At 45.1% G+C, this 21,805-nt stretch overlaps 1 protein-coding gene across 1 annotated transcript; it reads right to left on the bottom strand.

Annotated features, from left to right (window-relative positions):
* Positions 1-12,073: 12,073 nt before the first annotated feature.
* On the bottom strand, positions 12,074-21,077 carry tbx3a (T-box transcription factor 3a). The gene is made up of 7 exons (XM_078227005.1): positions 20,471-21,077; positions 18,971-19,238; positions 17,756-17,902; positions 16,193-16,269; positions 15,648-15,811; positions 14,080-14,744; positions 12,074-13,344 (listed from the first exon to the last, which is right to left on the bottom strand). Exons 1-7 carry the CDS (start codon positions 20,860-20,862, stop codon positions 12,880-12,882), a joined length of 2,178 nt encoding a protein of 725 aa, XP_078083131.1. The 5' UTR covers positions 20,863-21,077; the 3' UTR covers positions 12,074-12,879.
* Between the last annotated feature and the right edge of the window lie 728 nt (positions 21,078-21,805).

The following is a 21,805-nucleotide window of genomic DNA, read 5'->3' as shown; positions in this document are numbered from 1 at the left end:
ACAAAGCTTACTTCTTTCAGAAAATTAATGTTGCTGATGTCCAGTCAACTTTGCAGTTCCCATTTTCACTGATGCAAAACAAATTGGTTCCTGATCTGACCCCAATATGGAGTTGTCTTAAACCCCTGGCAGCACTCTCCCAGCAGTGAGATGGGCACTGCATGCACTACAACTCCAAAACGTAGAATCCATGAAATCTCTATTGTGTAGAAAGAGGTCATTCAGCCCATCGAGTCTACACCAACTCTTCGATAGAGCATCCTACCCAGGCCCTATCCCCGTAACTCCACATATTTACACCACTAATCCCCCTAACCCACACATCCTGGGACATTAAGGGGCAATTTATCATGGCCAATCCACCTAACTTGTACATCTTTGGACTGTGGGAGGAAACCGGAGCACCCGGAGGAAACCTACGCAGACACGGGGAGAATGTGCACACTCCACACAGCCAGTTCCCCAAGGTCGGAAATGAATTCAGGTCCCTGGCACTGTAAGGCAGCAGTGCTAACCACTGTGCCACCAGCACTGGGGCCTCCTCTGCGTTTAATCAACCTGCACAGAATATCTCGTAAAATTTTTAATGCACAGATACTCCTATCGGCACCTTCAAAATGTTTAAAATGTGTCAGAATTTGGAACATACTCACCTGTGTGTTAAAATTCACAGCCAGGCAGTTTTAAATTAAGTACCCTGTAAATCAATTCTTTAGCTACTGATTTCAGACTATTAGCTACAGTGTTGACATAACCTGAGGATATGTTCAGTCTTATGGTATTAAGCCGGCAGTTGTATGAATTCACTGTGAATATTTACTGAGAGCTCACTTAAAACAAAGGTGTCGAAACAAGCAAACCCTGCCAATCGTGTCTGTGCTACTGATTTGGTGATGGTACAAGAGTGTTAAGGGCTCAGATTTTGAACTTACTGTCCAGGTATAAAATTGTGGCCTGTGATTTAATTCACCAGGATTCCACTGATGGAAATAAAAATTGGGCGGTTTCTATAAGAGGCAGCTGATCATGAACACAAGCATCACCTCCTCACTTCAAGTTGAAAGTCTACCCCAAGGAGTCAAATTTCAAGTCCGTTTGGTAGTTGGGGATCTGAAGCCGTTTACATCATCTTTATCTAACACTGCATATAAATTCAATGTTTAATTAATATATGAAATTGTATTTTATTTGTTTATGGGGAAATAATAGAATATAAATTATCCCTTTAAAGCGGGTTTAATGCTCAATATAAGCATGTTCAATTATGCTGTGCAAACACTTTTGTTTAACAAAGGCCTGTTCATTTTAAATGGATTGTAGCTCGGCTAAAACAGCAGACAAAAGAATTTCATTTAAAAAGTTGTGTTAATTCATTAATATTCCAAAGGCCATTGATACTTAAAAAGTCTAAAACTATTTTCTAATTTATTTCTATGGGAGCTTATTCTTTCAAATGCACATTGGTAACCTGTAAATTTATAGTTCAAAATCTATTCCTATGTGTATATATACAAAGAACAAAGAACAATACAGCACAGGAACAGGCCCTTCGGCCCTCCAAGCCCGCGCCGCTCCCCGGTCCAGGATTGAATCCTGAATCCAGGATCCCCGCCCAATTTTCCAGCCTATCTACATACCAATATCCTATCCACCGAGCTGTCCCTCACAGCTACGATGCTTTGTTCATTACAACCTATTAACTCACCCCCACCCCCCCATTCCAGACCATGTGATCTCCAGGGAGAGGCGAAAACCCAGAGTGAAAAACCCCAGGGCCAATATGGGGAAAAAAAAATCTGGGAAATTCCTCTCCGACCCCCTGAGGCGATCGAAACGAGTCCAGGAGATCACAATGGCCCTGATCGGAAAATGCTTCCCAACCCTAGTCATTTCCACTTCCACGAACACCATATGAATTCCCTGCCCCCGAGACAGGTTCCCAACTATCCGCAGTCTCGCTCTGTACTGGCACCAGCAAGATGATCATAGAATGAAGCCTTGAAACGAGAAACCAGGAACAATTAGCCCGCGCCGCTCCCTGGTCCAAACTAGACCACTCTTTTGTATCCCTCCATTCCCACTCCGTTCATATAGCTGTCTAGATAAGTCTTAAACGTTCCCAGTGTGTCCGCCTCCACCACCTTGCCTGGCAACACATTCCAGGCCCCCACGACCCTCTGTGTGAAATATGTCCTTCTGATATCTGTGTTAAACCTCCCCCCCTTCACCTTGAACCTATGACCCCTCGTGAACGTCACCACCGACCCGGGGAAAAGCTTCCCACCGTTCACCCTATCTATGCCTTTCATAATTTTATACACCTCTATTAAGTCTCCCCTCATCCTCCGTCTTTCCAAGGAGAACAACCCCAGTTTCCCCAATCTCTCCTCATAACCAAGCCCCTCCATACCAGGCAACATCCTGGTAAACCTCCTCTGTACTCTCTCCAAAGCCTCCACGTCCTTCTGGTAGTGTGGCGACCAGAACTGGACGCAGTATTCCAAATGCGGCCGAACCAACGTTCTATACATCTGCAACATCAGACCCCAACTTTTATACTCTATGCCCCGTCCTATAAAGGCAAGCATGCCATATGCCTTCTTCACCACCTTCTCCACCTGTGACGTCACCTTCAAAGATCTGTGGACTTGCACACCCAGGTCCCTCTGCGTCTCTACACCCTTTATGGTTCTTCCATTTATCGTGTAGCTCCTCCCTACATTATTCCCACCAAAATGCATCACTTCGCATTTATCAGGATTGAACTCCATCTGCCATTTCCTTGCCCAAATTTCCAGCCTATCTATATCCTTCTGTAGCCTCTGACAATGTTCCTCACTATCTGCAAGTCCTGCCAGTTTTGTGTCGTCCGCAAACTTACTGATCACCCCAGTTACTCCTTCTTCCAGATCATTTATATAAATCACAAACAGCAGAGGTCCCAATACAGAGCCCTGCGGTACACCACTAGTCACAGGCCTCCAGCCGGAAAAAGACCCTTCCACTACCACCCTCTGTCTTCTATGACCAAGCCAGTTCTCCACCCATCTATCCACCTCCCCCTTTATCCCATGGGATCCAACCTTTTTCACTAGCCTACCATGAGGGACTTTGTCAAACGCTTTACTAAAGTCCATATAGACAACATCCACGGCCCTTCCTTCGTCAACCATTTTGGTCACTTCTTCAAAAAACACCACCAGGTTAGTGAGGCATGACCTCCCTCTCACAAAACCATGTTGACTATCGTTAATGAGTTTATTCCTTTCTAAATGCGCATACATCCTATCTTTAAGAATCTTCTCCAACAACTTCCCCACCACGGACGTCAAGCTCACCGGCCTATAATTACCCGGGTTATCCTTCCTACCCTTCTTAAATAACGGGACCACATTGGCTATCCTCCAATCCTCTGGGACCTCACCTGTGTCCAGTGACGAGACAAAGATTTGCATCAGAGGCCCAACGATTTCACCTCTCGTCTCCCTGAGTAGCCTTGGATAGATTCCATCAGGCCCTGGGGATTTGTCAGTCTTTACATATAATGTATATACATATAGGGCCCTATTTTACCATTTTGATTCTAAGTGCTGGGCAGACTTGAAACTAGGAGTGTTTCAGATCTGACTTTTAGACCTGTTCTCAGGCACCCCTATACACACTCTGCCTGCAAAAATATTAGCGATTCCGAATCGCACTGCACAATAATGCGCCCGAAACCCTGCAGGTCCGATCAGCGCCTCCAACAGCACATGCACAGAACAAAAATGATGGAATGCTGCTCCCCTGCCACGTCCCTCCCGGGCCGGATAATGTCTCCCCCTGGTCCCCACAGACGTTGCCCCACCCCCACAACATTACTGACCCCCTTATCCCTTCACCCCCGCCACCTAGACCGATGGCGGCCCCCTCCTCCCTTCCCCCCACCAATCTCAGGCAGAGTGGCAGCAGACACCACTTTCCCTCCACTGATCTCAGGCAAATTTTTGCACCCAAAAACAAGCGTAACGCGATGGTAAAATCAGGCCCACAATGTATATATGTGTGTGTGAGTGTGTGTGTGTTAAGAAATACATGTGAGTTTCTAACAACTGTGAAATTGTAGAAAATGTTTGAGTAAATCTGTACCAGTGTTGTGTTTGAAGAATTTTAGTTGGTCAATCCAAACTATTTCCAAGAAAGTTTCAAATGCTTGGCATGATCTGTGGCAATGGGCCTGATAACTTTGATGAAGCACAGAGGAGCAAGCTTGGAGTTTGGACAATGTCTGCTCCATTCAGTTCTATCCTAAGGTGGCATTTAGGGTCATCATAGGATCTTGATTCATGCATGAAAATGGCCTATTGCGTGAAGCAAGCAGACATTTTGGCCACCGAGCTGAAGGCCCCTTGTAAAATGTGGCAGTGAACAGACAGTTGGTTTTATTCAGAAAGTGGGTGGGATTTTACGGCCTCGCTCGAGCGAGACAGGAAATTCCCGCCCGAGGTCAACGAGCATTTCTACTGTCCGCCCGTTGCCCGCTCCGATTCTGTGGCAGGCGGGGCAGTAGAATTCCAGCGAGCAAGTTGGCCAGGCCTACTTGAAGGCCATTCCCACCCATTAATGGCAATTTCAGCAAGCCAGAATTGATCCAATTATGGGGTGAGATTTTAACTTGTTCAAAATCTTGTTGAAATCAGGCCAATGTCTCTTGAATAGACCAGGTTGTAAGAGGAGTGACTCCTAGTTCAGACCAATTGTAATTCCTCTTGCTTATTGGTGCAAAGCCTCCAAATACAACCTTACTTTAATAGACTGGCTAAAAGTGGGAAGCCATGCTCTGCAGTGTGATAAAACTATGGGCTACTGTATGAAATATACTTCACAGATGTATGGGCACCATGATGATGGATGCATTGGAAGTAAAACAGCAGAACAGCATGGCTGGGATTCTCCCAAAAGATTTCTAAGTTTCCAATGTGCAGAAAAATCCTGCTGGCATTTTTAGTGTGACTTCCAGAATGAATTTTCGACACTCTGTGCATCACAGAGTGCCCTAACGAGATTCATTCAGAAAATCAGGTGGCTGGGCCTGTTCCCACCCAAGCTTAGCACAGAGCGGGCCACTGCACATGCGCCGATCTGTCAGCGCGGAGATTGGCACATGTGCAGTGGCCCCACACTGCTGACCAGCCCGATCGCTGGCCAACCTCATGACCCCCACCTCGCTGGCTTTCTGACCCCCCTCTACCTCTGATCGCGAGCCTCCCAGACCTCCCCCGGCCAGCCCTTATGCTTCCCTTGGTCCCTGGCCAGCCCCGATCGCCGTCATTCCATTTGCAGAGTGGCAGCGGGTCCCCGTCCCCACCAACTGCCCCACCAATAGGCCCTGCCTCCAGTAGGCTGCACCCTCTCTGGCCCCACCCCCTTGGCACTGCCCAGTGCCTGGTGGGCAGTGCCAAGGTGCCTCTTTGTCAGTGCTAGGATGGCTCTGCCCAAGGGTTGCCACCCCGCCTTACCCCCGATCTCCAGAGGGGGCCTCAATAGCCTTTCTTCCCTCCAGCGGGGTTGTCCATCTGTTCCCCATTAGTGGGGAGCAATTGTAAACCCCGCTGGAGTGAACCACTCCCAGCAGAGAGTGAGGGGGGGAAATGCTAGCGGGCACGGAGAATTCCCTCCCGGACCCACTCATCTGATTTCCTGTGCATAGCTAATTACATCTTTGTCTGGGAGATGCGCGGAGGCCATGTCATCCAACAGGTATCCTGTGAAACGCTGATGTCTCCTGGCCCCCTGCAGTACTCAAACAGCACAGTGAGCTGGGAGTATCATCCCCCCTCCCTCCCCCTTTAGGTTCAATCCCATTTCCTGAATAGCTGATCTCAATTTGCTGTTGTAGAATTGGTATCAAGTAAAGGCCAGGAATTGCCCAACAGAGAAAGTCAGCTGGTACGGAACAGGACACCTTAATCATCTTTTAAAGTTTAGTTTATTTATTAGTGTCACAAGTAGGCTTACATTAACACTGCAATGAAGTTACTGTGGAAAAAACCCCAATCGCCACACTCCTGCATCTATTCAGGTACACTGAGGGAGAATTTAGCATGGCCAATGCACCTAACCAGCACGTTTTTCAGACTGTGGGAGGAAACTGGAGCACCCAGAGGAAAACCATGCAGACACAGGGAGAACATGCAAACTCCGTACAGACAGTGATCCAAGCTGGGAATCGAGCCCAGGTCCCTGGCACTGTGAGGCAGCAGTGCTAACCACTGTGCAACCATGCCGCCGCCCTTTCACCCATTGTTGGAATCCTCCTGCTCTTACCTCCTGTCACTGGCTTGTGATTACTCAACCTGCTGGTCATGTTATGAACCCAGCTTCTTTAGCCATCCAAGTCCTAGGGTGGGTTTCAAAATCGGAGCTTCTGGCTTGGAGGTGGGGACGCTAGCAACTGTGCCACAAGAGCCCCAGCCTAATATTGAACTTAATCCTTCTCTATTTGGGAAACCAGTTGCAGCTCAAGCTTGCTCTGAAAGTATTTAGGCTCCTGAAAATCTGGCCCCTTGTGCATCCCTGATTTTCATCACCCCACCACTGGGCACCATGCTTAAACTCCAGAATTCAGTTCCTAAATCTTTCCACCTTTCTCTCTTCCCATGCTTTGACCATGCTCCTGTCATAATATTTCCTTTATGTAGTTCTGTGCCGCATTTTGTTTGACAAACCCTCCTGTGAAAATCCTTCAAACATTTATAAGAGACACAATAGAAATTCGAGTTGCTGTTAATTGTTACTTGAGGCTGAGGTGCCATGAACGCAACTTGTTCTCAGTCTTCGGCTACGTCACTTAGGAACAGACACCAGGTGAGATGAGAGTGATTTGGAGACAATTCCTTCCCCATGTTCCTTCCTGGACTCCTGACTCCACCCAGTGATGGTTCTGGGTATTAAAGAGGTGTCCGTCACCCTTGCATGATCACACTACCCAAGCAAAGCTTTTGTATGTTTCAGATTATAGAGTTTCGAAGAATGAAAGGTGACCTTATTGAGACATATAGGATTCTCAGGGGGCTTGACAGGGTAGATGCTGCCCTTTATCCAAAGATGTGCAGGTTAGGTGGATTGGCCATGCTAAATTTCCCCTTAGTGTTCAATGGTGTGCAGGTTAGAGGAATTAGCAGGGTAAATGCATGGGGTTAGGGAGATAGGGCAGGGTGTGGGCCTGGGTAAGATACTTTATTGGAGAGTCAGTGCAGACTTGATGGGCCAAATGGCTTTCCTTTGCACTGAAGGAATTCTATTGTGGAAGAGTCTAGGACCAGGGGGCATAATCTCAGAGTAAGGAGTTGCCTATTTAAGCCAAAGATGAGGAGGAATTTCTTCTCTCAAGGGGTAGTAAATCTATGGAATTATTTAGCGCAGAGGGCTGTAGAGGTCGGGTTGTTAAGTATGTTCAAGGCTGAGATAGACAGATTTTCAATCAGTAAGGGAATTGAGGATAATGGGGATAAGGCAGGAAAGTGGATTGAGGAGTAAAGTAAAGTTTATTTATTAGTCACAAGTAAGGCTTACATTAACACTGCAATGAAGTTAATATGAAATTCCCCTAGTCGCCGCATTCCGGCGCCTGTTTGGGTCAATGCACCTAACCAGCACATCTTTCAGACTGTGGGAGGAATCCGGTGCACCTGGAGAAAACCCACGCAGACACGGGGAGAACGCACAAACTCCACACAGACAATGACCCAAGCCAGGAATCAAACCCAGGTCCCTGGCGCTGTGAGGCAGCAGCGCTAACCACTGTGCTACCATGCCACCCCGATTATCATATCAGATCAGTCATGATCTCATTGAATGGTGGACCAGATTCCAAGATGACCAAGACAGCAAGAAACTACAAAGGGTTGGGAACGTAGCCCAGTCCATCACACAAACCAACCCTCATCCATTGACTCCATCTACACTTCCCGCTGCCTCGGAAAAGCAGCCAGAATAATCAAGGACCCCACACATTTTGGACATACTCTCTTCTACCTTCTTCTGTTGGGAAAAAGATACAAAAGTATGAGCTGGTACCAACCTTCTTTCCTGCTGCCATCAGACTTTTGAATGGACCTACCATATATCAAGTTGATCTTTCTCTCTGACTGTAACACTACCGTATGTACCCTCTCCTTCTCCCCATGTACTCTATGAATGGTATGCTTTGTCTGTATAGCAGGCAAGAAACAATACTTTTCACTTTATCTCAATACATGTGACAATAATAAATCAACAAAATTCAATGGGCTGAATGGCCCATCTCTGCTCCTACATCTTATGGTCTTCTCATAACTGAAAATAGTAATTACTAATTATGCAAAAAGCTCTATATTATCCCAATTATCGCGAGCAACGCCGATGGCGATTCGCTAACGGGAGCTAAAAAAAAAAGGAATGACTTCGGCTGTACATGTAGTGGGAGATTTGCTCTGGAATGATATTCACATCTCTGGAGCGCACTCCAGAGACCTGCCTGCCACTCTGCACACCAACAGTTGTTAAACCGGGGACCATCAGGTGATTATGTAATCCTGACAACCTACCCTTACATTTATTGCATAACCGGGGCATCTGCACACAGCTGTTTGCACAAGATTTTAGCAACAAATAAAAAGAGAATGGCTCAGAGATTTGTCATTGCTCGCTGTGCACTCGGCTCTCACTTCGCGGCTGTACCAGCGGTGAAACGCGAACCATTTATTCTCTGGGCGTTTCCAATACAGTCGGTGTTTTCTCTCTCTCTCTCTTTGAGACTCCTGTGAATCTTCTTACAGATCAGATATCGGGCAGATCTCCAGTGCTGGAGCTCCACCCAGTGGAATGTATGCAAGCGCTCAGGAGCAGTTTAAAAGCTCGGCACGCACAATGAGAATGAACACACTGCGAACCATTATTGATTTATTAGTGTTTTTTTTTGTTTTTGTAAATAACATAGATGTGAACCGCCGCCAGAAAAAAGATAAAAAATAATTGTCCAATTTTTGGGGAGACTTTTATTTCCGTTTTGCTCTTCCTTGCCCGTGCAGACCCTGATGAATGTTTGGGCTGGGTGTGTGAGAGAGAGAGATTGACACACCGCCTTATTTTAAATCGGCCTTTTGTGGCGAGGTGTGCGAAGTCGCCACGACTGGGTTTGAAGTCCACACCACAAAACAAGGTCTTGTTGCTTCTACCCAAACAAACAAATTAACACCTTCCTATAGATGGCGCCTGACACCCCAGCATTCGCAGTAAATCTGCCTTCACCCCCTCCCCCGCCCCCACTCCCGCCCCAGCTCTTTTGAGTGACAGAAGCAGGGTGTGAGGAGAACACTTATTAACCGCGCCTGATCTCCCAAATTGATCATTATCGATCTGAGTGTACTCGATTGATAGGATCCATTTCGAAAACCCAATCGAGTTTTGCCAGCACCACTGTTTAGATTCACCCCGATGAAAAAAAAACATTAAGACTTCGGCAAATGGATTATTTTTTGTTTGGAAAATTGGCTCCAAACCGTTTCTCGTTATATTTTGTACTTTACCTGACGCCAGGTGTGTCCCACCGTTCAGAAAATAATTGTATACCAAAGCTTCCTCGGCTAGACAATGTAGAAAATAGCACCCCCGAATAATTCGAAAAAATGTTGTTTCTTTTTACTGTTCCACATAAATTTGCAACTGGATAACGTCAGGCTAACTGGAAAACAACAGGGCATTGGTCCAGTATCCTGACAGTATTTCAATCTAGGTTTCCTTAGTTAAGGTTGGGGGGGGGGGGGAGTATTTCGGGAAATTAAATGGTTTCAATTCGTAAGGTACCTTCACTGTAACGCACAGGGTGCACAGCACACAGGGCACATTTATTTCAGCTTCGCCAGGCCATGAAGAATTTCATATTTTAAAATTTATTGGACGTAAAGAATAATGAGTCCTTTGTCAACCTTGTTTTTTAAGGCCACGGTTCCCAACATTAAAATACATTCTCAATCATACGTTAGTTAATAAATCAGTAATATGGATATTCAGAATTACTGCAGTTTGGTTTTTATATTTCACTGTACCTCTGCCCAAAGGACATTGGTACAGGAACAGGACAGTGGTTATGGCCCATGTCTGAACATCCCCCATCCCTCTCCCCACTCCCCAACCAAAAGAACCTTAAAACGAAATGATTCTCAATTATACGACCAGACGGGCAAGTCTGTGATGAATGTTCCGCCGACTGGCCAAGGAGTGACCTTTCCACTCTGCCCGGGTCACTGGGATTGTTCCTAGTTTGCTAGCCCCCTAGATGGCGCTCAGTCACCAGGGAAAGGTGGCCCCGGCACATCAATCGCCTCTGCAGTGGCTGGACTGCGGCTCCTGAAATCGCAGATCAGATCAACGGAGGCGCCAGGTGAGTGATATGCTAGGGTAATCCAAATAGTATTGCACATTGTTTATTCTGATCCACGAGCGCCGCGCTGGTTATTGATTAACGTCGCTGTAGACAGGTCAGTGCAGACTATTTCCACCTCACATTGTACTCACTTCAAGACTTTTTCGTGTCTTGCCCCTGTCGAGGGATGGACGCCTCTTCGATGCGCTTTAAATTTAATCCTTAAAAGTCACACACGTCAACTGTTCCTAATTGGTTTTAAAAATGAAACCCCAATTGCGGCAACGAATTCCATATCATAAATAGGAAAATAATCAACGCAGACTATGGGCCGGGTGCCCTTTGACTGTTCCTCTGACATTACATGTGTTTACATTTCCTTATATGACCACAATATTTTTTTATTAGACCTTTCCTCCTTTTAGGTCAAATACAAACTACTTCGCAATCCCTGCACCATTGGGTGTTGAGATTGCTGTAAAGACCTTGTTCTTTTGTTAGGCAGGAAACAAAGTCGAGATTCATTTGCCAATATGACTTTCTATTACTTGTTACCACAGGAGCTAGAAAACGAACCCTCCAACTATAGATGGGACAATTCAAATCAGTTACAGATTATATCCTGAAAACACCCAAGTGTAAATGTTTCACGGTGTGTAAAAATGGGCTTGAGGATAAGAGTGCTGGGAATTTTCCTTTGATATTGTATTGTCAGAAATAAAAATAGCGCGGAAAAATCAGGGTTTTCACTGGGATAATAATCTCCGCAAAGGTGGAAATACGATGGCAGCAATGATGATCTGAAAGAGGCATTTATCAGTGTCAAATGAGCTTCAATCTTACTTATTACAATAAATTACTGGTATAATGGAGAGCAAGGCTATGTAATAGGCGAGTGAGTGAGGCTTTAATACTGAACGGAGTGAGGCAACGTAACAATGGATGGGGTGAGGCGGGCTATGTGACTGGAGGGATGTGGCTATGTAATACTAGAGGGAGTGAGGTTATGTATAACACTGGAGGGGTTGAGGTTAAGTAACACTGGAGGGAGCAAGGCTAAGTAACACTGAACAGAGTGAGGCCACGTAACAATGGAGTGAGCCAGCCTATATCATACGGGATGGAGTGAGATGTAACACTGGATGAAGTGAGGCTAAGTAACACTGGAGGAGTTAAAGTTATGTAACACTGGAGGGGTTGATGTTATAATACTGGACGAAACGGGGCTGGGTAAAACTGGAGGAAGTGTGGTTATCTAACACAATGGGGAAGGTATGTAACACACGTAACAAAGTGGGGAGAAAGCATATGTAACACAGGGGGAGGCAGGGCATGCAACAGAGGGCAGTAAGCATACGTACCACAATGGGTGGGCTATGTAAAAGAGTGGGGAATGAGGCTACCTAACACAGTGGGAAATGAGACAGTGTGACAGTGGGGAGTGGATATCTACTATAATAGAGAGGCTATGTAACAAAGTGCAGTGCCAGGCTATGTAAGAGCGGGGAGGAAGGGGAGGGTACATGACAAAAGCAAGACCTTTGGCGGGAATTCCCCCAGCTTGGTGAGAAATTGGAAATGGAAACAATATTGGTGAATAATAAACCACAATGATCAGGCCAAATTGGTCTGTTGTCCACCCTGTGTAACGGACTGGAAATGTGATTGGAATAACTGCGACAAGGCAGGCTTGGATAAAAATTTATTGAAACTTTTTGAGAACTTCAAAGCGAAACAAAAATAGTACAAGAAAAACCAAGAACTTTCAACATTTTATAACACAAAATATACCTTCATTTTATTTTTTTTCAACTCTCGGCACTTTCAAGCTATAGAGCATAAAATCTCCATTCATTTTGACACCATAGAAAACCCCCAAAGCGTCTTCATTTCTCCTCAAGCAACTGGCGAGCTCTTTTTTTTTCGTTACTCTAGACAGTAGCACTTTAACACTGAAACCATGGTAAAAGCTAAAAAAAAATGGCACGTCTTGTACTCGGATCTATAAAGGTTTTGTCTTAATGATGGCATGGTAAGACATTGCTAGGTAAAAAGTGGTAAACCATGCCGGCACTCTGGTTAATAAGGAGTTGTGTTGAAATGAGTATGACGAACGAATAAAAGGCTTGGAGCCTTATATACAGATGTATGTACACCAGCAATAAATTAAAGTATAATTTCCAGTATTCTAATTTCAGTATATTTACACATGTTATCAAATAATTACATAAATACTTTATAATAGGTCTCCGTTTCTTTCTGTTATTGCATATATATGAAAAGCATGTTGACATCTACAGACCAAACTACCGATGGTGCCCGGAAAATTCCATCTTCCACTTTTTCGGCTACTTTTTTTGTTTGCTAAGTTGGGAAAGTGGATAATACCAAGGCTCTACACTAGCTTTAAGAAAAAGAAACAAGACTGTACTTGTGTGACATGCAAAGCCCTTTTTCTTTGTGTGTTTCTGGCTTTCCTATATCACCTTCCTTTATCAAGGGGAGTCGCTCCGGCTTGACCGATCCTGTTTCGTTTCCAGTCCGCTGACCAGGCGCTGGATGTTCTGAAGCTGGTTGGGCGTCTCTTTCTCTGAACACTGTTTCGGCGACAAGGAGATCGATCCCGAGGAGAGGGTGGAGGACCTGCTGTTGACCTCAGAGCCCGAGTCCAAGCCGGCTGACACGGGGCTGGTGGCCATGCTGTTCACCCCCTTCGCCTCGCCCGGGGTGGCCATGGTCGGCAGGGTGGTGGCCAGCAAGCTGCTGCTGTCCATGCCGGGCACGGGGAAGGTGTAAGGGCTATACCTCAAGCGGGGCCGCACTGCGCTGAGGAACGGATGGCGGTGGATAGAGGACGCGACCGACGACGGGACTCCAGCGGGCACGGAAGCCGCCGCCGCAGCGGCCATGTAGGTGTAAGGGTAGGGGAAAAGGCTACCGAAAGGTGACATCGCCAGACCCTGTCAACGTAACGAGAAAAGTCAGTTCATGTTTGCAACAACCAATGCTAATTGCTGATACAATTGGGATGGATTAGACTGGATTCCCCGCGTTCAGTGAATCCATTAACCCAGAAATAATTCAACAGTTTGTGTAGATTTACGGAAATGAGGCATGTGGACATTGTAGAGCATCTTAAACTCCTGTCCAAAGTACACACTTTAGAGTTATTTAAATTCGAGTCCTGACAACAACGAAGAGTCTGTAATTACATGCAAATATCTTACTCTACTATATCTCTCCTGCAGTTGCTCAGAGACAGAACATAAGTCAAATAGGATGAGAGATATAGAGCGTGATGCTATTTAGCCACTCGGAAAGTTTATCTTGATTAATATTCTATATTTTGCATTATAAGTGAAATATTTTTTATTTTAAGGTGATATATCTTGTATCAATTATCTGGCGTTTTCAATCATTCTCAGGGTGAGGTTAAAAACGGAAAGTCGGAGATTCAACGTGTTCTTTATTTTCTCAAAGGCCTCAATACCTCACATATTACACAAGGCCGATTTATGAATGTTGTTCGCAGAAAGTCCACTTTTTACCATTTTAATTTTAAAAAGACTGAAAAAGTAATGCTCAAATATCCTGTATATTTGTCAGCCAACTTATCAAGAGAGGTAACTTTCTTTATGAAATATTTGATGCAATACACTGTTGGAATACACACAATGACAAGAAGGGAGGTTTACCTGAGAGGCCAGGACGTGTTGTTGGAGGTGAAATGGGAGAGTTGCTGCTGATCCGCCAGCTAGTCCCTGCTGTGAAGAAACAAGTGTGTCCAGGCCGCTGATTCCGCCCGCGGCGCCCGACATTGAGGCTAGCAGGTGACCCATACCTGCTGCCATATTTGGGAAGGCCCCACCCATAGCAAACTGGCTGGGGTGCAAGAAAAGGGGGTGTCCCGCGCCCAGTGGGGTAAAGAAGTGCTGGCCAGATAAATTATGAGAAAAGGCGAGGTTCTGTAAGTGTCCGTGGTTCAGGTGCGAGATACTATCCGTCTGGACGGTCAGAGGCGAATAGGGCTCCTTGCCCAAAGCACTGGATTCATCCGCTTTCTGGTGATGGTCTCGAACTGGACTTTTGATCTCGGGGCCCTCGCCATTAACGGCCCTGGTGCTGGAGGGGGTGTTAGTCGGGCTGCGCTGCAAATCCGTCAAGCTCTTGTCAGTCCTCGAGCTTTCATGTTCTCTGACTCTGCTCCCAGACTCCGAAGGGCGTGGGTGCGATTTGATGGGGTCGCGTTCCTCCTTCCTCTCCTCGCGAGCTGCCGACAGCTTTCCTGAGTCCGGCCCTTCCTGAAGGGGCTCGTCCTTACTGTCCATGTCGCTTTCTTCCTCATCGCTTTGCAGAGCGCCTGAGATATGGGTACAGCAGTTTTAAAAACATAAGTTAAAAAAAGTAACAGCTGAGATATGGTCGTATTTTTAAGCACTCGGTTAGTAAGATTGCGGGGTCTCTCTGAAAGTGACACTTCTCATTAACAAACCACAATGCAGTGACACCACGCTGTTGAAATACAGACAATGACAATTTAGGGGCAGGGAATCCACACCCCGTCTTTCTGGGGTTTCTTGTTACCGCATTTAAAACAGAAAATACTGTTTTGTTACATACACATATGGGCAGCACGGTGGTCAGCACTGTAGCCTCACAACGCCAGGGACGCGGGTTCAATTCCGGCCTCCGGCCTGTCTGTGTGGAATTTGCACATTCTCCCCGTGTCTGCGTGGGTTTCCTCCGGGTGCTTCAGTTTCCTCCCACAGTCCAAAGGTGTGCTGATTAGGTGCATTGGCCATGCTAAATTGATCTTTCGTGTCAGGGGGTAAATACGTGGGGTTACGGGGATAAGGCATGGGTGGGATTGTTGATGCAGGTTCGATGGGCCAAATGGCCACCTTCTGCACTGGAGGAATTCTCATATTCTTGATTATATAATGATATGATAGTTATGATAGTCTGTGATATAGTTTTACCGAATGAGGAGATTTCTTATTCTATTTACAAGTTATTAAATCCCACATAATTCCAGCGTGTGCACACAAGTGCGAATGCTCTCTCGGAACCCAATTCTACAGCAGGAGGACAGTAAATAGAAGCATCTTGTGCAGTGCTGAGTTACTCAGCTGAGGGATGATAAGGATCTTCAATACAAACATACACTCAATTAATGTGCGAGTAGAACACAAACTTTAGTCGCGCCTTTTATATATATAAAAAAGAACAAACAAGACCCCTTTGTAGGTAACAAAATAATAACCTTTTAAGTTGGCAGTTCCTGGCGTGGAAACAGCGGGGGAGGTAGTCTGTCCGAAGCATTTGAAAGCTGGTTGCTCACTGGATGAGTCGTCCGATGTCCCATTCTCTTTGGAGCCCTTCTGCTGCTCCTCATAGACTCGGAGGGATTGAATTGCCAACTGTTTTCTTTATATTTAAAAAAAAACACAAGGGGGACAATGATTTAAGTTTGGAGTTATCCAATAACTGTCCCTATCATTTTTAGTTTTATTTCATCCTGCGTTCTAGTCATGTTGGATTGTGGTTTGTGCATTAACATTCTCTGGGCAGTCGCTTTAAAAAAAAAATAAAACAGCTAAGGTAGACCACCAAGAGCAAACGCCAACGGATACAGCACTGTAGCAAAATGCAAGAACTCCTCATTTCCCACCACCCCACCCTACCCCCTCCCCCGTTTCTGTCTTACGATGACAGCGTTCTATCAGATTGTGGTTAAGATCATGGATATAACCAGGCCCCAAACAGTCCACCCATTTGACAAATCGAGCTGAACCCAACTAAACTCACCTCTTCTCTCTTCTCCCATTGCCCGTGTCACGAAATCCTTTGGCAAATGGATTGTTGTCGATTTTTAGCTGGGTTATCTAGATGGAAAATATGCAAGTTTAAATATTTTCTCGTTGCTCGGCGGCGGAACATTACGACAATTAGCTACAATCTTCACTGGGAGTGCGCAGGCTCTACTGAACAAGTTATCAGCGAAATTCGGTGGCCAGATATCAAATCGCAATTACGTTATTACTTCGCATTACTATTTAGAGTAAATAAGTGTGGAATTATGTTAACGCAGCATTAAACACTTCAATCTATTATCCATCTGTGCCTGATCTAGAGCTGTAACATTTCCTTCTCCCTAATTTTGCTTTCATCGCCAACACTGAATATAACCACACTGTCAGAATATATCGGTGCAGAAACTTGGGTTCAGTGCTACTGCCGTTTAAATCACTATTTATTTTATTTAATGCAAGGTGCAATCCACGGATCTGCCCCCCCCCCCCCCCCCAAATAAATCACCTTCGATTCATGATATTCATTCGCGCGTGTGAGCGAGTACAAGCCAGACAGGCACCTTTTATCAGGGAAAGATAGGGTGCAAGCCGGGTCTGGCGTCAGCACCGTCTTTTACTCACTGTTGACTCTAAGTCAACAGCAACTTTATGACCCATTCTCATCCTCCTTTCAATAGGGCCGAGGATTTAACTAGGTTGAAATCATTGTCCTTTAAAATAATGAACTGGAGATAATAGTGCAACAGGGAGCAGGAACAGATCCAACACCCAAGCAAGTTAACGTCATTTCATTTATCATGATAACAGCCTTTTTCCTAATCAGTTTTATTCTCTGCAGGAGACAACCCATGATCAACAGCGCTCCGATCAAGAATTATCAACTCGCTTGCAGACAATGTACTTAGCTTCAACTCTCTTAATAAGATTCGCTGACTAACTAGACGTCTGATGAGGAGTTAAATACCAATGAAAAGGGTTCCAAGTCCCTTAAAAAATTACTGGGACAAAATTATCAACAATAATTAACTCAATTGTCCATTCTCAGATGTCTGTGAATGAGCACAATACTCCCCACGTAACACCTTGGCTTAAAATCTATTGTCCACTCGCATGCATTGCCAATAAAGAGTGTGAAATGTCTTTTTTTATATAATGACTGTAATTTAATAACAGTTTAGAAATCTATTAAATCCTATTACCTGGCGTAACAAAATTGATGCAAACCCACGTCCCACACAAACATATGCCTCACAACCTTGGGTCCACAGCCGTACAAGGTAACCCACACCAAAAACTGACATTACAAAGCAAATCATCAAATTGAAAGGAGACCCAGTCTGTGCAACATATTCAACAAACCTTCTTGCGGGTTAAATGGGCCTGCCATTTTTTTTAAATATCCTACCGATCAGAATAAACAGACAAGAGGAAGAAGCTTCACACAATCTTGCATATTTTGATCTTTTTGATATCATATTGTTGCGCAAGAGAAGTCGACATCTATATTACAAAAAACAATGCGTTTCTGCAATTTGCGAACTTTAAAAAATAAACTCACCTTATCGTTTTGGTACGCAGTCACTGCAATGAATTCTGTTTCGGGAAAAACGTAGGTTCGGAAAGTACTGTAGGGAAGTTTCAAAATGTCGTTCGCACGAACAATGTGAAATCTAGGTTGGTACTTGTGCATGGAGTTCAAAATAGTCTGAAGAGGACAAATCAAGCAAATTACAACCCGACCAAAGCGAGTGCAGTTGTACACATGGTATGACTGCTTCTAGATTCAGCCAGCATGGCTAAACGTGATGTTATTATATCGCTTTACTGTTTAATTGCACGCTGCTTATTAACGGTTGATCGGCAATAATATAAACTAATAGCCAGTATAAAAGATTTCACAGGAAAGGACAGATTTCAGCAGGAGTGTAAATCCGTACTTCTACATGAACAGCTGACGGCTTGGTTAACATTTGCACTATGGCCTCCCTCATTGTGTAAGCACTTGCAAAATGAAAACTAACCGGTTTAGAAATATATTATGCCTATCTACAAATATCTGCTTACACGTGTGCACCTCTGGCCTCCCTACATATGTGTCTATGCCGGCAAGACGGTTCACACACAATGCTGACATGCACGGTAGTAATTGAGAATGGTGCGAGTTAAATAGTAAACGGCTGCTCTCTAAGCATAAACAATTTCAGTCTGCTCAGTGCCCTGCATTTTGAGGATCATATTAAAATGCGTGGACTAATGGAGCTACTGCTATCGTCATTGTTATTCCAGTGGCTGGATTGTTTTTTTTCTCTCTCGCCAGCGAGCATAATGCTTAATAAATTGCAGATTTGCCAAAATGTGTTGAGATTTTAAATATTTTCCCCTGCAAGTCATTGTCCATTGCCACCGAGATTTAGAAACTGAACGTCGAGAAAGTTGACATGTGACTAAGCCTTATCACTTGCAGTGTCAGAGAAAATTGTAAAATATGATCCCAACGATCAAATACTTGCACAATCCCAGTTACTTAAAATGGCCGATCTTCACAATACCTCAGGTTGAGAACACACAGTCATCACACACAGAAAAATAATGCAAAAAAAACATGTAAAGCCCTCATATCAACACAAGTTTGTGCTTTAAAAAGAACTCTGAATGCGGAAAATATTTTAGCATTTTAACCCAAGCCCGACTAAAGTAAAAGCATGTCACTATTTGTTGTTAAATCATTCGACCAAGTGGAGATTAATTCAAGAGGTAAATGTATTAAACTTACAAATCCATGTTTATCGGAAATGTTGTTTGTCAGCTTCAGCTTGTGAAAAGTGACGACTTTGGACATCCATTGCTCACCAGTAGCGGGGCTATCAGGGTGAATATACATTCGCTTTGGCATTTCAGGGTCAGCTTTTCCGGCTACCATCCAGCGTGAGTTGTGGAATTTGTACCTACAGTCATCTGCCGCCACTATATCCATTAACAAAATATATTTGGCCTTCTTATCCAGACCCGTGCATCTAACTTTAAATGGCGGGAACATTCTCCTGCAAGAAAACATTAAGTTGACTATATATTTTGTGTGTGTACATTAAACTTGTCAGTAATGTAATCCTCGCGAAAGCCAAATTAGAGTTAGGTTTCTGGACTGTTCTTTAACAGTGGGGCTTTGATTCACAGGTCTTTACTATGTGAAATATTTGATCCAACCCATTTCAGTGGCGCTAGGTTTTAGAAGTATTGTCAAAACAGCAACAGCGTTCTTTAGATGACTTGCCATGAGTGTTTAAGGTTTACATACACAAAATCCAGCTTTTTATAAAAGACGCAGGGCCAAGTTAGAGAACGGGTCGGTTCCCTCCAGAGATATTTTAGCTTAAATTTCAATGTTTCTGGTAAGAGTGGTACAAACATGACTAACGACCATATCCTAGGTATATGTGTGTTGGCTACCTGGGTAAGGCCGCGGCTCACTCAACCTTTATGGTTTTGTAATCACCAATTGGTGCCATAAAAAAAACTGCGTGAGTTAAACTGTTCCCATCACAGGTGTCGTGAAAATAATTTGCCATACGCTTGCCAACCCCCACCCCCCCCCAACCCCCCAACCCCACCGAGATGAATTGCAACACCCAGCAGTTCCAGACAACCCTTGAAACTAAGTACTGTGTGGAGCCTTAATCCTGCACATTATTTACAAACGCGCCTGCTGGTTCCCATCCTGGGATTGCTCGAAATCCAATGAATGGATAAATTAGAACTTCTATAAAATATCATCTATCGGCCCCTCTGCAGATCACATGTGAACTCCCCTATCCTAAGGAAGAAGCTATTTAAATTAATTGCATTAGCATTTATTTAAAAAGTTGCAATATTTGATCCGAGCGTGCCCTACATTAGTCGAGCGATCCGAATTGTCCCCTCGCATCAACAGAGGGGCAGACTAAATGTTTTTTGTGGGGACTATGTCAAAACCATTTCAATAAATAAGTGACTGCATTTATCGAGGCAAGTTGTCTCCCTAAGATGGATCACTCTACAGGAAGTGTTGCAAAAGCCCTTGACAGATTTAGGCTAATATAAACTGGGCGCTTTTCTCAATTAAATCTATTTCGCCTGTTCAAATTCCACAACGCTCTAATTTGTATTATATATATATATATATAATGCATATATTACTCGGCATCGTAACTATTCACGGCTGGATATTAAAATAACTGTAAAGATCTCGAATCGGTGATGTCGGCATTGCTTTCTTGGATGGGAAAGTGCGCTGTACCTTCCAGATTTGGTGATAACCATTTCAGTGCCAGACTTGTGAAACTGATCCCACAAATCTTTCGCCTCCAGGATAACTTTCGGATCGTCTTCCACTTCTTCCTCGGGCTCCAGCGTCTTGAGAGGCCGCAGATGCGAGGACTGGTGGCCCATCGCCGACAGAGCGATCCCGGCCTCACCTGCGCCCACAAGCTGATCCATGAGGGGCTTGCCGAGTCCGCCCGAGAGGGTGAGGGCGGCCGGGCCGCCCGGAGGCAGCGCCAGGGCCGGGAAGAAAGGAGGCTGATGTCCCAGCACGGCGCTCATCGCAAAATCCGGTGCCCGGTGAGGTAAGAACGGATGGTAAGCCATACTTGTCCCCGGAATAACTGGCTCTCTCATCGGTAAATTCATCCACTCCCCGGATTCTCTTGTCGTACTGTCTCGCTTACAAGCGCATCGTTATTACTATTATAATATTTTTTTTCTGTTGGTTGGGTGGGTGTGGGGGGTTGGGGGTGGGGGGGGGGGTCTTCACATGAACTGAAAGTGAGACTGTTCAGCGGTGGCAGCAGAGCTCGGACGCATCTCCCCAAACAGTCAACTCGGAGCTTTCTCTCTATGTGTGTGTGTGTGTGCGTGTTGCGAATAGCTCTGCACTGTTGATTGGCTATTTGACGCTTTCGGACCAATTGTGTGGCTCCATAGGCGTGGTTTTGACAACTAAAGCCGGGGATAGATGAGTTATAAAAAGAAGGTGTCGGAAACTGTAACGTACAGCGAGCATCACTACTTCAGCCGTGTGAATATGTCAACATCATTAGAGGGAGGGGGGTAGGAGAGGCATGGGGGAAGGGAGTGGGGGGGGGGGGTGGGGGGACACATACACCAGCCAATGGAAAGGAGCAAGGGCCCGCCTCAGGTGCCTTCACCCACCATCGCCGAAATCAGGCAAGGGATCATCATGTGTCTCTCCACACAGTGCAAAGCGGGACTTGCAGCCAGGCAGCCCCTTCTCGCCGTTATATGCAATGCCCGAGTCATCTCGCCTCCCTCCACACTAATCCTTCAGATGCCCCAGCCTCCGATTAACATTGTTTTTATTCCCGCTGATTTTGTTTGGGGGGGGGGGGGGGCGTGGGTGGTGCTGGGTGTCTTGTGTTGTTCTCTTGTCTTGTCTCTATCCCCCTCTCTCTTCCCTATCCTGCCGCAGATAAGAGATCTCTACATTTTATTTTTAATACGGGGGAGCAAAGCCCTGAGATGTCCCAGCGTCTTAATTTTATTTGTTCCTCGTCGATGCTTTCAACAGCATATAAAAAAAATAGCGTCTCATTTAACGAGGTGATTTAATTAT

Source organism: Mustelus asterias, chromosome 13 (genome assembly GCF_964213995.1).
Source record: "Mustelus asterias chromosome 13, sMusAst1.hap1.1, whole genome shotgun sequence".
Lineage (NCBI taxonomy): Eukaryota > Metazoa > Chordata > Chondrichthyes > Carcharhiniformes > Triakidae > Mustelus > Mustelus asterias.
This window is presented reverse-complemented; position numbering and strand designations above follow the sequence as displayed.